Consider the following 16,010-nt stretch of genomic DNA (forward strand, 5'->3'; position numbering starts at 1 on the left):
TATGAGCTTAATTTTTTCATTTTCCTTCCATTACCCGAGTGTTAAGATTTTAATTCCTTTGAATTTTCTATTTTGATTTTTTATCTGAATGTGTGTGAAAACCTGTGCATTTATTTAAGGTTCTGTTGTTAAAAATAGTCTCTTGACATTTATAGTTATTAATTATTTTTTTATCAACCCAAAAAATAGTACTTTAGGCATCAGTTCATCATGGCAGTATTACAGTCGTAGATTTAGCTATTATGATTGATAATACTTCATCAGGTAAGTATTATGCATACTCTCAGTACTTCAAATAGTACCAGAGTACTTCACTAGAGAATACCTACCTTTCTCAGTATTTAATAGAAATATTTACAGACACTGTCAGCCTGAAAAGGTAGATCTAAATAGGAGTACTTTCTCAGTAAAAGTATCAGTAAATAATCTTTCGATAAGGTCTTACCACTTAACTCAATAAATCAAGGACCTAAGCAGTAAAAACACATTTTCTCTTAAAAATTTGACTTTATTTGTCAACATAGCCACCTTCAAGTGTACATGAACTCCAACGCTTCTAAAACTTTTCAATGCCTTCTCTGTAGATAGATTCGTCTTTACATTTGCTCCAACTAGGCGATCACTTCTTCATTAGAGCCTAAATTCTTTTCCTGGATCATTCTTTTGAGGTCCGCAAAAAGCCAGTACATAATAACTAGGGGTCAGATCTGGAGAATAAGGTGGGTTATCAAGCAGTTGGAATCAAAATTTGTTCAATTTGACCAGGTTTTAATCAATTTGTGACAAAGAGCAGTGTCTTGGTTAAAGAGAATTTCCAAAAATATGCATGTTATAACTTTATCAGTTGATGTTTGAGATGTTGGCCTCTTTGAACGGTTTCACCGACTACTTTACAGTCACAGTCACAAATAATCTTCAAGGTACTTTGTTGTGATTGAAATTCCAAGAAAGATAATGAATAACTCACTATTTGAGTGAAATGAGTTTTTTTCAGATTTTTATAACATATTTATTCAACTCTCAATATACAGGAAAATTAAGGCACATTTCAAGAATATTTAAATTTACACAGATTGACTGGCCTCGTTGAAAAAAACAATCTTTCTATACTCTCCGAAGTTTTCACATGAAACAAATATGGCAACTTCTAAGTTATCCCTAGTAATATACAATTTGAAAAAAATATCGAACAACAGTTTCGGAGAATATGGAAAGCATTTCATCCTTAATTGTTAGTTTCTAAAGAAAAAATTTAGGAAACTCACAAAACCAGTTAATGAAATTTGGAGAAAGAAAGCTAAGATCACAAAGTATAACTCACATCAAGAAATTGGAATGATAAAATGTTAAGATACAAATAAAAATTTTTTTTTAAGGACTTCGAAATATACATTTGAGCAAATCACACACTTTCAATTGACTCCAAAGTCTCAAGTACAGAGGAACAACAATATAAATTACGGAATTATAAAATATGGAATGTACTTAATGTAGTCTATCTTAATTCGAAACAAATATTAAAAAAAAAAAAATCAAACCATAAAATTTATACAACATCCTAACTAACAATGCGAATTTTATATACAATAAAACAATAAAAGATGATATATAATTGCGGGTATATAAAGTCCTCATGTATGAACGGATCACTTCAAAAAGCGATGATTTATCACAAAAACTTGAAAAAATTGGTACCTACAAAGTCCTGATATGGTACAGTCGAGACAACGAATAAACTTTGTCAGATTTACATTGTATGGCAATGTCGAAAAGTGATACGTACAAGTTGGAATGATATAAATTCGAGACAAGTCGAAAAAAACTCGATATTCAAGCAGGGATATGTACATCAAAATTTTACACGATATAAAACACCATTTCTGAAAGTTCCTCTTTCGATAACCGTTACCTAGCACTCTTATCAATACAGATCTTCCACAAACCGAAATCACAATTTTTTCGGGTCGTAGTTCTCCAACGACCAGGTCTGTCTGGCAACGTCGCTGTCGCAGGATTCCATCAGGAGCTTCGTCTTGGCCTCGTTGATTGCCAGACACTTGTTGGAACTGCCGTGGCGCAGCAGTTTGGTGTCTGGGTCGTATTCCCAGTACTGGTTGCCCTTGCTGCCGTGGCAAGGGTATAGGATGACCTCTTGGCCGCTGTAGTCCAGACAGGCCTCATCTCTACGGATTTCACCGGCCTTGCTGTACATCCAGAACTGCAACAAGACCGAGAGGTCTGGTTAGTTTTCGGGAGATTCGGGGAATTTTCGGTAGGTTTGGCAACGTGCGAAGGAGCAGGATCGAACCGTTTACAATAGTTACTCGATGGCGCACTCTGTATGTTTATAACGAGAATCTTTTGTGATTTATGATATGCTTGCTGGTAAGTCTGACACGGTTATAGAGGGTGTTTCCTAATCGTATGCCAAACTTTTAGAACGTGATAGTACTCATCTATGAACATCTTATGATGATGGTATTTTCTACACAAATAAAGTTTTAGGGTTAGTTTCGATAAATTTTACGTAAAAAATGTATCTTGTGTTTTTCCCATAGAATCAGCCGTTCTCGAGATATAGTCTTCTGAATTTGTTGAAGTGATTACCATGGTTTATTAACCTACTAAGATACTACCTAAGATACCTAACCTAACCTACTAAGATAATTTTGACTAGTATTATTATTATTTGAACTGTGGTTGTGGCTCGGTAAGCCTTCCGGGAACTGCGACCATGTGGATCTTTTGTTCTCTACCCTACTCAATCATGGAAACCCAAGGAGGTCGTCAATGGCGTTGATAAAACTGGCAACCTCCTTAGGGGCCTTGGCCGTTACCTCACGGGTATCTAGGACCAGGTTCCCCATATGAATGGTTCTTAGGCCAGCCAGCTCTGGACACTTGCATATCATGTGTTCAGCTGTTTCTGCTTCTGATCCACAGAGCCTGCAAATCTCATCTGCTGACTTTCCCAAACGGTACAAATGCTGTTTGTACCGACAGTGCCCCGTCAGCAGTCCCACCATCACCCGAAGCTCAGCTCGTGACAGCTCCAAGAGCTTTCTGGCGTAGGTAGGTGAAATCATCACGAATTTCTTGGCCTGAGTAAGTCCAGGAGTGTTTGTTCAGTGGGTTTCCTGTTATTGAACTCCAATTGCTGGATCGCTGCATTATATTGCTCTTTTCCTAACCCACAGAAAGGCTAGGTCCAGAAGGTGTAACATTGATGCACTTTTTGCAAGTTCATCGGCTTTTTCGTTTCCTTCAACACCAAAGTGGCCTGGTACCCATAGTAGAGTCACTTTATTGCCTCTGGCCAGTTGCTTTATGGTGTTACAGCACTTCCAGGTGAACAGAGACCCCTACTAAAATAATTTAGACTAATTTCTTCAACGAATTGAAAATGGCATAATTTTTTCAGAAGCCTATATCTCGAGAACGGCTCATCACATGGAAAAAACACAGATTTCATTTTCTACGTAAAATTTATCGGATTTTGAGAAAAAACTATCGAAATTTTTCTCAGATGTCAGAAAAAATAGTAAACGGGGGTTTTATACGATACCCCTTAGTTTTTCTGAGAAAACTACCTCCAAAACTTTTTGTTAGAAGAAAATATGAGCAGCATAAGAAGTGTAGTGAAAAGTTGCGCCTAAGACTAAATTTTCATTAAAATCCATCGAAGCGTTCGAAAGTTATGGCAGAAAATGTATGATTAATATGAAGACTTTGGATGGCTTCAACTCAAAGAGGTAGCACTTTCGGACATATATTTATAGGAGCTTTTTTCCTTATTTCGATGGGTACTATCACCTCCTAAAGTTTGGTGTCCCACAATTGGAAAACACTCTTTACAATACAAGCACCGAAGTTCCATAAAAACCCTACAAACCCTTTCGGTCACCTGACAGAAATTTTCTCATTTTCTCTCCCCCACTTTCTCTACCCAAAACGAAAGAGAACCGTTCAAGCTAAACCTTAGGCTCAGCCAACCGGCACCAGAGGCGTCGTACCAGAAACCCATTTCCCTGAAATTCGTTCAATTTCCTGCATATTATTTCGCTCGGGGATTTTCTCTCCCCCTATGTGTGTGTGTGTGCAATGTTTGAGCTTTGTTCATTTTATCGACCCTCGATTAGGTCGTAAATTCTGCGCCCGATTTAGGCGCCCGAAGGCCCACCTGGTCTGGACGCGGAGCCGGCTGACACTTCGGGTAATTGGCGAAATAATCGAAAATGAGGCAATTCGCGCGATGCCGACGTGATTAATTATCTCGTGAAAAATTACCTCTGGATGAGGCAGAGGAGGGACGGTGGAGAGGGAGTATAGATCGTTCAACCGCAGATAATGAGAACAGGGCTACTTTTCTGAGCGATGGCTGTTCTTCGGCGATTGGATTTTGCGTTTATGGAGAAGATGGATGGGTGTACTTTTCGGCGTTTAAGATTGCTTGGTTTTCGTGAAAAAAATTTTCATTCCTCTCAATTTTAGGTACTAAATCATGAAGAAGGTGAATTTTGAATCTAACGGGTGTTTTTTTCGAGGTATATAACTTTAAGTTGGCATTACTGTTCAAGATGGCGACCGATTTAACGGCTGTCAAGTGATTTATTCTCAGTTTGGTTTGGCAATTCATCATGAATAGACTCACGCCTGAACAACGCTTGCAAATAGTGCAATTTCATTTCGAAAATTATGGTTCTGTGCGGAATACGTATCGCGCACTACGTCCATTTTATTTTGTTTAGAGATGAAGCGCACTTCTGGTTGAATGGCTACGTCAACAAACAAAACTGCCGCATTTGGAGTGAAGCTAATCCTCAAGTGTATGTCGAAACACCGTTACATCCAGAAAAACTGACTGTTTGGTGCGCTTTATGGGCTGGTGGAATCATTGGTTCGTACTTCTTCAAAAACGATGATGGCCAGAACGTTACAGTCAATGGTGATCGGTATAGAGCCATGATTACTAATTTTTTCATTCCTGAATTGAACAATCATGATGTCCAGGAGCTGTGGTTCCAACAAGACGGCGCAACATGTCACACAGCTCGTGCCACAATCGATTTATTGGAAGACACGTTTGGTGACCGCCTAATTGCACGTTTTGGACCTGTGAATTGGCCTTCAAGATCTTGTGATTTAACACCGCTAGACTACTTTCTGTGGGGGCTATGTAAAGCCATTGATCTATGCGGATAAGCCACAAACCCTTGACCATTTGGAAGACAACATTCGCCGTGTTATTGCCGATATACGGCCACAAATGTTGGAAAAAGTAATCGAAAATTGGACGTCCAGATTGGACTACATCTGAGCCAGCCGTGGCGGTCATATGACAGAAATCATATTTAAAATATAATGCCACAAGATTATCTTGCGGATAAATAAAATTCATGTCAATAGAATAATCCATCGTTGTTTTATTGCAATTTAAAGTTCTATAGCTCGAAAAAACACCCTTTATAAGGTTTTAAACACTCTAAAGGTGCAATTAGTGCATGAATAAACGAGTGGTCCAGTGTCCCCTCATTTTTTTTCTGTTAATATGTTTATTGAGAACCATAGAATTTCATCTTGGCTTTTGTTGGTCATAAACAACGATAATAACAATAAACAGGAGCATCCTAAAAGTCCTCCGCGAAGGAAACCCAAGCGAATCGAACAATTGAAACTGAAAAAAACGTTACGAAAGTCTTCCCGCCCACCCAGACGTCGTCGAATCGACCCGAGCGTCGAAAATAACCGATAACGCCCGCTGCGAAACAACCCAACAAACAACCCCATCAAATTCGAATGAGACATAACCCGCCCCGGGTCTCCGAAAATCGACGTGGCGGCAAACCGCCCAACCGCCCACCTCCCCCGGTCGGACCTCCAAAACGCAACGAGTCGACGGACAAGTCAAACATAACGGTTCCCGCACGCCGGGCGCGATTAATAACTGAAACCGCGCCGACCGCCCGGGGATAACGCCCGCCCTTGGGGATAGCGCCCGCCTGCACACGAACACGGCCGCGCAAATTAAATTTAAAATTTGAATTGTATATCATATTTGTTCGGGTTGGCGGGTCGGGCGGTTGGGCGGTAGGGGGTGGGCGGTGGTTTTTTCGTCGGCGCGCGATGTGATAATTTTTCGTGTCTGTCGCCGGAATACACGGCCCGTTGATTCGGGTCCGGTTTTTATGGTGGGCGCCGTGGGCGTTAGGGGCGGGGGGCGTCCGGCAGTTTCGGTTTTTTTTTTGTCGCGCTTGTTTTTCGACGATATCTGGCATGAAACTGGATATTGTACGGTCGGGATCGGGTATCTCGCTGATGATGTCGGCCAAACATGCGTTCGAAAGCGTTTTTATATGCAATTATTTTTATTGCATGAACTTTGCGCGCATTGTGTAGGACGACTGAGTTACCTGAGTTTTTTCGTTCTCTCGTTTTGTCGTCTGCTATCTTCAAGCGTACATGAACTCGCAGCTTAATTTCCAGACAACAAAATTCAGAAATTTCACACTAATGTGCTTCATTATTCCCTTCTCAACGCATTAAAAATGACGGCTAAGCGCACAAAAATATAATTTCTTATAACGTCAGTCGGTATCAAGACAAAAACTCTCGGTGAAAGTGTTTCATTTACACTAGTAGGAAAAATATTGATCCTAACTCACTCCCCCTTGCGGAAAAGTATCACTTTCTACACTTGTTAGGAAATAACTATTTTGAAACCTCTCATGAGAAATATTCTATGGCAACACAAATTTCGAATTTCGTGATTCTGTTAGGTCCATCTTCGAAATTTTGATTATGGATATAGAAAAAATGAATTAGGAGCATTTGAGCACACTCCATTAGCATCATTGAAGACCACATAACAGGGTGATTCACCGCGGTGGCCTATAAGGCGTTAATAGAAAACTAATCATGAATTTGTGCTGAAAATTTGCATAATGAGGTTTGAGACAATGATCTTTCACCCTAAAATATTCCCAGAACTCTACAACTTCCGGTTTCACTGGAAACAGACTAGTACTTTCTCATTTCACATAGGCCATCGCGGTGAATCACCCCATATAGCTATGTATGTGATCTCCAAGGTTTCAATTGGTACATGAATTAACGAGCACTTAAAACTTCATAACTTAACGTTAACGCTCTCCTCACATGCAAATTTTGATCTCGATCGAATCTGCAGTTTCAAAATTGAGTGGTGAACAAAATTTCGAACGGCTGTATTTACGGGACCCCTAGTTGGATTTCGCTCATTAACGATCCAAACTAGGGCATTCGAGATCCAAACTCATTCTGAAAAATTTCAATTTTCTAAGTCTTTTCACTTGAGAGTTATCTTGTTTAGGCTTGGACTAACAGAATAGAATTTGAGGTGCGGTTGGCCGCACTGCGTTTTAGATTGCCGTATTCACGGAACCCTAGTTGGATTTCAACCATCTCAATTGTCCATTCAAGATCCAAAGTCACTCTGAAAATCTCAATATTCTAGGACTTTCTGTACGAGAATTATCCTGAATACGGTTGGACTGACATAAAAGACTTTAAGATGCGGTTAGCCGCAACCGCAACGGCAATGCGGCTAACCGCAGAATGGATAAGCCACCTAATGCTACTAATTTTGTATCACCGTATTTTTCTTGACAAAAACTCGACAAAGAACAGTTCGAAATCGCAAAATATCGCCTAAATATCGAATTTCAAGCGATCCCCGCACCAAGAAAAGGTGTACAAACCGCCAATTCTCTCCCCCCCACCCTTTCGACGCGTCCGTCCAGAAACTTCCCCGCCGGTGTCACTCGGCTATCCGATTCGAAGGACCATACATCACTCCATTGTTCCGCAATGACGAATCGCCTAATTTCAGATATGCGATCGGGCAGTAACGTGAGCGCTTTGCCTGCCTGATTGATGTCGACCCCGCTTCGGAAAAAAGTGCGCTTTTTGAGCACGCCGACCTAAGGAGGTTTTCGCGTGAGAGTCTCCTGTCTTATCGCCGCTAGGATTGAGGGAGGCGAACTGGAAATTTTTGGCGTTCGGATCCTGCTCCTTCTCGAAGGGGAATAATGTCAATTGGAGGATATATTTACAAAAAGTCGAATAAAAAAAAAACAGAGTATGTACAATATTAGCAGGAACCTGCTGCAGAAGGTCCAGGGATTTTCTGTTGTTGTTAACTTGGTTATGCTGAAATGGAAGCTTCGGTATTATGAGGAAGGTTGCCGAGACTAGCGGTTTGTGTGTTTGGTAGTCGTTCCTATAGATCGATAGAATCTAGAAGTGAGGTTTCATGTACTTCTTCTGCCAAGATGATTTGAATAGAAGGAATTGTCTCTTATGAACTGTTCTCGTATATTCAACCTTTCTATTCAAAATCCTGAGAAGACGTTGCAAGTTTCAACTTGCGAAGGCTTTGTCTCCCAAAAGCGTGAAATTTCTTTTATGGTCTTCTGGTAGACATGACCCTACCACGCACTTTTGTAGACCTTGTGTCTTCAATAGAAAGACCATGGAACCATGTAGCAAGACCCCTGAGGTATGAAGATACTTCCTCCCGATTCTAGAACTTTCCAGAGTTTATCTTTTGGTCATATTCATTATATTTATCATCAGCACAGCATGGTTTTGTCCGGGGAATGTCGACTGTAACTAACCTAGCCACAATTTCGCAGGTCATAGCAGAGTCCATTGATGATGAAGGTCAGGTTGATGTGATCTATACAGATTTCTCACGTGCCTTTGACACCGTTGACCATAATTTGCTTTCGAACAAGCTAGCATTACTTGGTTTTGCGCCTGACTTTGTGAGGTTGCTTAGTTCGTATTTGAAGGGTAGAACTAATTATGTTTTCTACAATGGATTCAGATCTTTTGAGTATGAGCTCAAGTTTGGCGTTCCTCAGGGATCTAACCTCGGGCCGTTGCTGTTTGTAATATTCATTGATGACCTTTTATGCTTTATAAAGTTATAATTATTATTATATTATAGATCTGGTGGTATTGAAAGGGTCTGGCTTACTACCATACTTGGCTACCATACTTTAGAGCATCACTTGGCCATCTGCTAGATTTTCCAGTGAACTGGTTTTGTATATATTAGAAAGCACTCAATGAGTCCGTCTTCTTCCTGAAGTCCTTTTTTTCCAACCTTCAGACTAGTACACAAAGCAAATCGTCATTGCTGATTGCAATTGAAGAGGAGGCCACAATCTCTTGAACCACTCTCAAATTCAAAGAGTTAGTTGAATCAGTTGAAAGACTGAGGAATCTTGGACAGCAACTATACTCGTGATAAATTACTTCACACAGCATTAGAAGCCTGTAGAATCTACAAGCTTGTAACAAGCTAATGCTAATCTACAGTTCAAGTTATAGTTCTCTATACGCATCTAGGTTACGGAGTGACATGTGAAAGAGTCATTTATGTCACTACCACACTCCGCTAGTCTCGGCAGCGAAAAAAATAAAACGGTTAGGCAAACCCATCGGGGTTTCATCGACAGACCAAGCAACCAGATACCAGTTTAGTCGTTATCAACAGATGCATGCTGAGTCCTAGCGAGACAGCCAGAGGACTCGCTCAATTTTACCTGGTTACCGCCCTGCTGATGACACCGCCACAAACCGACGGGTTTGTGCATGTCTTCGGGTTTGCAGGCTGAGTCCACGCAATATCCGGTGGCGTCGCTAGCGATCTGAAATCGAGAAAAGAAAAAACATTGAGTAAGTGAATGCAACTTTACCTGATTTCCACCCTGTCTGTGGCAGGGGTAGAGTCCTGCTGGCTTGTGCAGGTCGCTCCTGCGGGCCGGCGAGTCCAGGCAGGTTTTGCCGCCCTTGCCGAGGTTACGGATCTGTCGAGAAATATAGGTTAGAATTTTGGCGTGGCATGGATATTTGAAAGGGGGCCATGAGAGCTTGACTGCTTGACCAATGGAAGATACATGGCTTAGAGTGAAGAGATTATCTCTCCAGATACCTTCAGAACTGCTTGAGAAAGCAGAGGACAACAAAACAACAACCAGAGACTCATAAAAGTAGAAGAAATTATATAGTTCTTATATTAAAGATGGGAAAAAAGAGACCAAGCTGCTTTATTGACCTATTCAAGATTGCTTGTTAGAATGAAAAGATATCTCTCTCAGTCGATTATCTCTCCAGATACCTTCAGAACTGCCTGAGAAAGCAGAGGACAACAAACCAACAACCAGAGACTCATAAAAGTAGAAGGAAATAATATAGTTCTTATATTAAAGATGGGAAAAAAGAGACCAACCTGCTTTAATGACCTGTTAAAGACTGCTTGTTAGAATGAAGAGATATCTATCTCAGTCGATTATCTCTCCATATACCTTCAGAACCACTCAAGCAAGCACAGGACAACAGAGCAACAACCTGAGACTCGAGAAAGAAGAAGAAATCGTGTAGTTCTTATACCAGGGATAGAAAAAACGAACCCTAGTCGATTCAACGACCTCCTAAAGATTGTGCGGCAATTATCGAACTCGACAGATGTCGCTAGGCTAAAATGTTACCCGAAACTCCACACCTGTTCCTTTCAATAACCGACTGCAGGGTAGAACTTCCGGCCGTATGTCATCGAAAGAAACGTGAGTGTCCCCAAGTATAAACAATCCCTAAACCGGGATCCTTATGCCCCTCGGAGGATCGGAAACTTGTTGACCCGTCCGAGGATGGCGCCCCTAAGAAATTCCGTACGTGTCTGGGACGCGAGGACGTGCAGATAACTTTCGCCGAACTTTGCATTCATGGGAATCCCCGGGGGCGATCTAGATTATCTCCGAGGTTTTTTTTTCTGTCGACGGCCTCTCGCATTTGTGCCGAACTTGGAGGCTAGGGAAAGGTTTTGGGGAGGGATATCGTCCGGGGTGGAATCGTCAGATTCACGGGGAAGGGGCGCACAAAGGTTTGGGGTGGATTGGAACGTTAAAAGCAACCGTACGATAAGTTGAAATGTAGGAGGAATTTGGACAATGAGGAGAACACTGGCAAGAAATTGGGAGCTTTTGAATAATATAATAATAATAATAATATATATTCATCGTCAAAGTTTACATATACATAAACATACATATGAGGGACTAATGAATATTCAAAAAATGGAGAAAACCAAGTAAAATGGTTTTCTGTGAGTAAAATCACAAATATTACAAAATTTTACATTAGCCTTAATGTGTAGGTAAGTAGATGCAGAGTATCATTCCATTTTCGGTCTTTTCTCAATCCAGTGTGAATAGTCCAATTCAGGTTCAGTGTCGCAATTCGGTGATCCATATCCACATCCGTGTATTATGTCACAATTCGGGTAAATTCTCAGTTATCGAGTAGTTGGTCAAGATTCGGGTAAGTAATATATACACACATATACATATATATATATATATATATATATATATATATATATATATACATACATACAGGGTGGCCACTTTTTCAATGGGATTGTATTGGTAACTTTTAAACCATAAGAGTTAGAAGGTCGGTCAAATGGAGAAAAAGTTGCATGCATAGAAGCATTATCAAGCAATTCAAACAAATCGAGATTATCAGGGCCGGTTATTGAGATATCATAAGAAAAGTAAATTCTGTCATTTTGATTTTACTTTTTTTCCCACTTTATTTCAAATATTATCCAAAAATGTTACAAGAATTTTTTATTCGACAGTAAATTGTTCTCAATTTGACGTAATCAGATTTCGTATCCAACCTTTCGTGCTCTCTGGGCCACCCTCAACCTCATTTTTTTCAATACGAACCTGTATATTTTATGACACTTTTCGAAATAACTTTTAACGCTGAATTCAACGATATATCATACAATGTCATTCAAAATTGATTTTCAGGAGATTTTGACCCTTATCCAATTTTCTTTGGGTCGGATCTGTAGTGAATGCAATTTATCAAAAACTGCTGTTAATAAAATAGTCAAGAGACGCGAATATGATAATTTTGAATTTGAATACCAAGCCTTGCAAAACTTATATCGTAATGATATCAAAATGAAGTTAGATTCTGTAATTTGTTTCAACGGAACAAATGACAAATCCAACAATAGTGATTTCTCGCGAGAAGATTGAGAATGTATTGGAAGGTATTCAAGAAGACGAAATAAGCAAATGTATAAGAAGTATGGGTTCCAGAACCGTTAAGTTCATTCTACAAAATGGTGGACATTTCGAACACATTTTCTCATCGAAATGTATTGCATGTTGTTAAAATGTAATACAGATCCGACCCAAAGAAATTTGGATAAGGGTCAAAATCACCTGAAAATCAACTTTGAATGACATTGTATGATATATCGTTAAATTCAGCGTTAAAAGTTATTTCGAAAATTGTCATAAAATATACAGGTCCGTATTGAAAAAAATGAGGTTGAGGGTGGCCCAGAGAGCACGAAACGTTGGCTACGAAATCTGATTACGTCAAATTGAGAACAATTTACTGTCGAATAAAAAATTCCTGTAACATTTTTTGATAATATTTGAAATAAAGTGGGAAAAAAAGAAAAATCAAAATGACAGAATTTACTTTTCCTATGATATCTCAATAACCGGCCCTGATAATCTCGATTTGTTTGAACTGCTTGATAATGCTTCTATGCATGCAACTTTTTCTCCATTTGACGGACCTTCTAACTATTATGGTTTAAAAGTTACCAATACAATCCCATTGAAAAAGTGGCCACCCTGTATATACACACATTTATTTTATTATTTATTTAGAGTTTATAATATTGTAGAGCAGTGTTCTTTCGGTGTTTTTTATCCATATTTTTAGCTTGTATTTAAACTGATAACAATTTTGGATATTCCTTATATCTTCAGGTAGAATGCTGAATATTCTTGGAGCCAAGTATTGGTTGCATCTTTGGCCAATTGTCTTTTCAGCTCTTATAGTAGTGGGACGAGTACCTTTTATTCTCGTGGGATATGTATGAGTAGAGTGTGTTATATCATTTTTATTTTTATGATTATCCATCAGAGTCTTAAATGCATATAGTTGTGCCAGATCCATAACTTCCGCTTCTTTATACGTCCATTCACTGCTGTACGTTCTGCTTTTTCTTAGGATAATTTTTAAGAATGATTTTTGTATTATTTTCAGCCTGTTGAGGTGGCAATCATATGCTGCACCCCAACCCAGAATGCCGTACGATAGATGGGACTCAATTAATGCGTGATAGAGAGTCTTCATTTGCTTGAAGTCCAAAATTTCGGCCATCCTTCTAAAACGGCCCAGCATGAATCGTATCTTTCGTACTACATTGTCCACTTGAAGATCCCATTTTAGGTGACGGTCTATGATTATTCCTAGGTACTTAATATGATCTGCTTCTTCGATCTCTACTCCATTGGCTTCTCTCAAGGGTCCCATATTAGGAATACCGGAGGAGTAGGAGCTAAACGTCAAGTATTTTGTTTTGGCTACATTTAATGTTAGTTTGTTATATCTGAACCACTGTTGTATCTGATGCAAATCTTGTTCTGCCTTGTTCTTCAGTTCAAACCACGAACTCGAGCTATAAAATATCGCTGCATCGTCTGCATAACAAATAATTTCGCCTTGCAACTCCAAACTTAACAGGGAATTCAAATAAATGTTGAACAATATGGGACCCAGAACAGTACCTTGGGGCACCCCATATGTAATATTCCTTTTTTCACTCTTGACGCCATTCAAATCGACATATTGTTCCCGGTTGTATAAATAGTCCTTTAATAGATCGTAGCATATTCCTCTCAAGCCATGCTTGTCTATATCATGTAATTTATTATATTATTGTTGCTTTTTGTATATGTTCGTTTTTTATTCCCTGTATCGTTGAAACTCCTGGCTGACCTTCTCCAGAAATATATTTCCAACGCTAAAAGAAGATTTTGGCCAGGCTTTGCAACCATACAATATTACACTCTTCAAAAGGAATGTTACAGATATCTCTTCAATGTTGTTTGGATACCTCTTTAGTTAGTCCCGCCGCAAATTAACAGGTGGCGCTTCACACCACGCAACACTAGGACCTGATGCCGGGAACAAATTTAAGCGGCGACCAAAATCGGCCGGATTTTGGAATTTCAAGCGTCGGAGACGTCTCGTAGCGTCGACTCCGGTCCAGAACCCGCCAGGGGGCGGTAATATCCCGTCCGCATCCATAACAATTATCCCTCGTCGTGGAGGGACGCGTAGTCTATTAGGGCTAGGCTAATAAACGCCAAAACTACCGCAATCGGACAGAACAGCCGCCGGGGACCGGAATAGGGGTAGAGAGGGGGCGGACGTCGGTTACGGTCGTCGTTTACGGACGCCCGCGTCAAACGGGCGATTTGTCACCACGACGTCGCCCTATGGGAGGCAGTAATATCTCTCTTGAAGTCGACGTCTTGTTTTGGGAACGAAAAAGAGACTAAATTCGAAGTGGGTCCTAAATTGTACACTGTGGCTTATATCATTTATCCTAACCATTCTGAATACAATGAGTTTTCAATGGAAAGGAATTGATAAAATGAAAAAAAAAAGAGGTTTCAAGTGCTTAGGAATTAGACCTGATAACAACAGGTTACGGGCCCAGTATTCTAGTGATTCTACGATAGCTTGTTGTTTTAACAAGGTTTGCAACGCTTACATATTTGAGGTTTCCACGAAAGTTCGAAATGTAATTGAATCTGAACCATAGATTCTAACACCGTTTACCGTTCTTCTGTAGCTATCATAGTTTCAGAAATATCGAACAAGAAACTTGGAAAAATCGGTAAAAATTGCACGTTCATAAGAAACGTTATATCTCCGAAACTATAGGTCATAGATACCTCAAATAAAGATTTTTTTTGTAGAATATTAGTACATCTTCAACATACTAAAATTTTAAGTCTGTATCACACCTCACCGAGAATAGATCGTCTGTGGAAAATGATCGAATTTTTTTAAAACTAGTGAACGATAACTAACTCTCTTCTTACCAATAGTATCATTTTCAGTGAAAATTTCTCCGCGACGCTCGGAAAACGGCCCTTATCAGCCGGAAAATTCGCGTGAGAATTGCCCGTGTTTTTCCGGGTCGTTTCGTCGGGAAAACACCGGAAGAATGGTTTTTCCGACTGGAATGAGACGTTGCCAAGGTCTTAATCGTGTCGATATCGGTCGGTTAGTGTCCGATTCGTATGTGATCGGAGGGAAAACTAGACGGTTTTCCCGGGAAATTTAGACGGCCCGAGGGAAGATTTTCCGCGTTACTGCCGTTTTCAGGTGGAGGACGGAATCGGCGATTTTTGTTATTTTGTTTTTTTTTTATGTATCCAATAATGCACTTTTTTCTTACTGTTTACTCTTTAGAATAAAAAAATGATAATAATTCTAGGGATTATGAGGTTTCCCGATGGTAAAGTACCTCGAAATGTCCCTCTGGAAGGACGCATTAAGTTGAGGAAAAAGTAATAGCAAATGATTTCATTGATTCATAAAGAGTGTTGCAGAATATTGATGCAATAACCTTGCCAGCTGACTGTTGTGCTTTTCCTCGCTTTGGATTCGGTTAATCGTGTGCAGTCCATTCAGCTGACTGTCGATTGGACTCCGGAGTGAAATGATGGAGCCATTGTCACATATCGACGCAAAAATTCAGGTTTATTACACTTAAACAGCTTCAAACACTGCTCAGAATCATTAACACGTTGTTGCTTTTGATCGATTGTGGGCTCGCAAGGCACCCATTTTGCACACAGCTTTCTAATGTACAAATATTCGTGAATGATAAGATGTATACTTTCAGATGATATCTTCACAATGTCTGCTATCTCGATCAACTCCACTTTACGGTCAATCAAAATTATTTTGTGAACTTTTTCGATTTTTTCGTCGGTGACAGCCTCTTTTGTGCGTCCACTGCGTTCGTCGTCTTCGGTGCTCATTTCACCACATTTAAACTTAGCATACCAATCAATGATGGTTGATTTTCGTGGTGCAGACCCCGGAAACTCTCCATCAAGCCAAGA

General features: G+C 39.9%; 1 protein-coding gene across 4 annotated transcripts in view; it reads right to left on the minus strand.

Annotated features, from left to right (window-relative positions):
- Positions 1–984: 984 nt before the first annotated feature.
- Positions 985–16,010, minus strand: part of LOC123681844 (putative polypeptide N-acetylgalactosaminyltransferase 9) — a 161,059-nt gene continuing 146,033 nt past the window's right edge. For 2 of the 4 annotated variants that reach the window (XM_045620155.1, XM_045620156.1), the window contains 2 exons: positions 9,591–9,854; positions 985–2,218 (listed from right to left, as the gene is read on the minus strand). In XM_045620155.1, the coding sequence (XP_045476111.1) occupies positions 1,949–2,218; positions 9,591–9,854 (534 nt within the window). In that variant the 3' untranslated portion in view covers positions 985–1,948. The remainder of the gene's footprint in view (positions 2,219–9,590; positions 9,855–16,010) is intronic. The other 2 variants (XM_045620157.1, XM_045620158.1) reach the window with 2 other exon arrangements.

Source organism: Harmonia axyridis, chromosome 6, assembly GCF_914767665.1.
Source record: "Harmonia axyridis chromosome 6, icHarAxyr1.1, whole genome shotgun sequence".
In the NCBI taxonomy this organism is placed as follows: domain Eukaryota; kingdom Metazoa; phylum Arthropoda; class Insecta; order Coleoptera; family Coccinellidae; genus Harmonia; species Harmonia axyridis.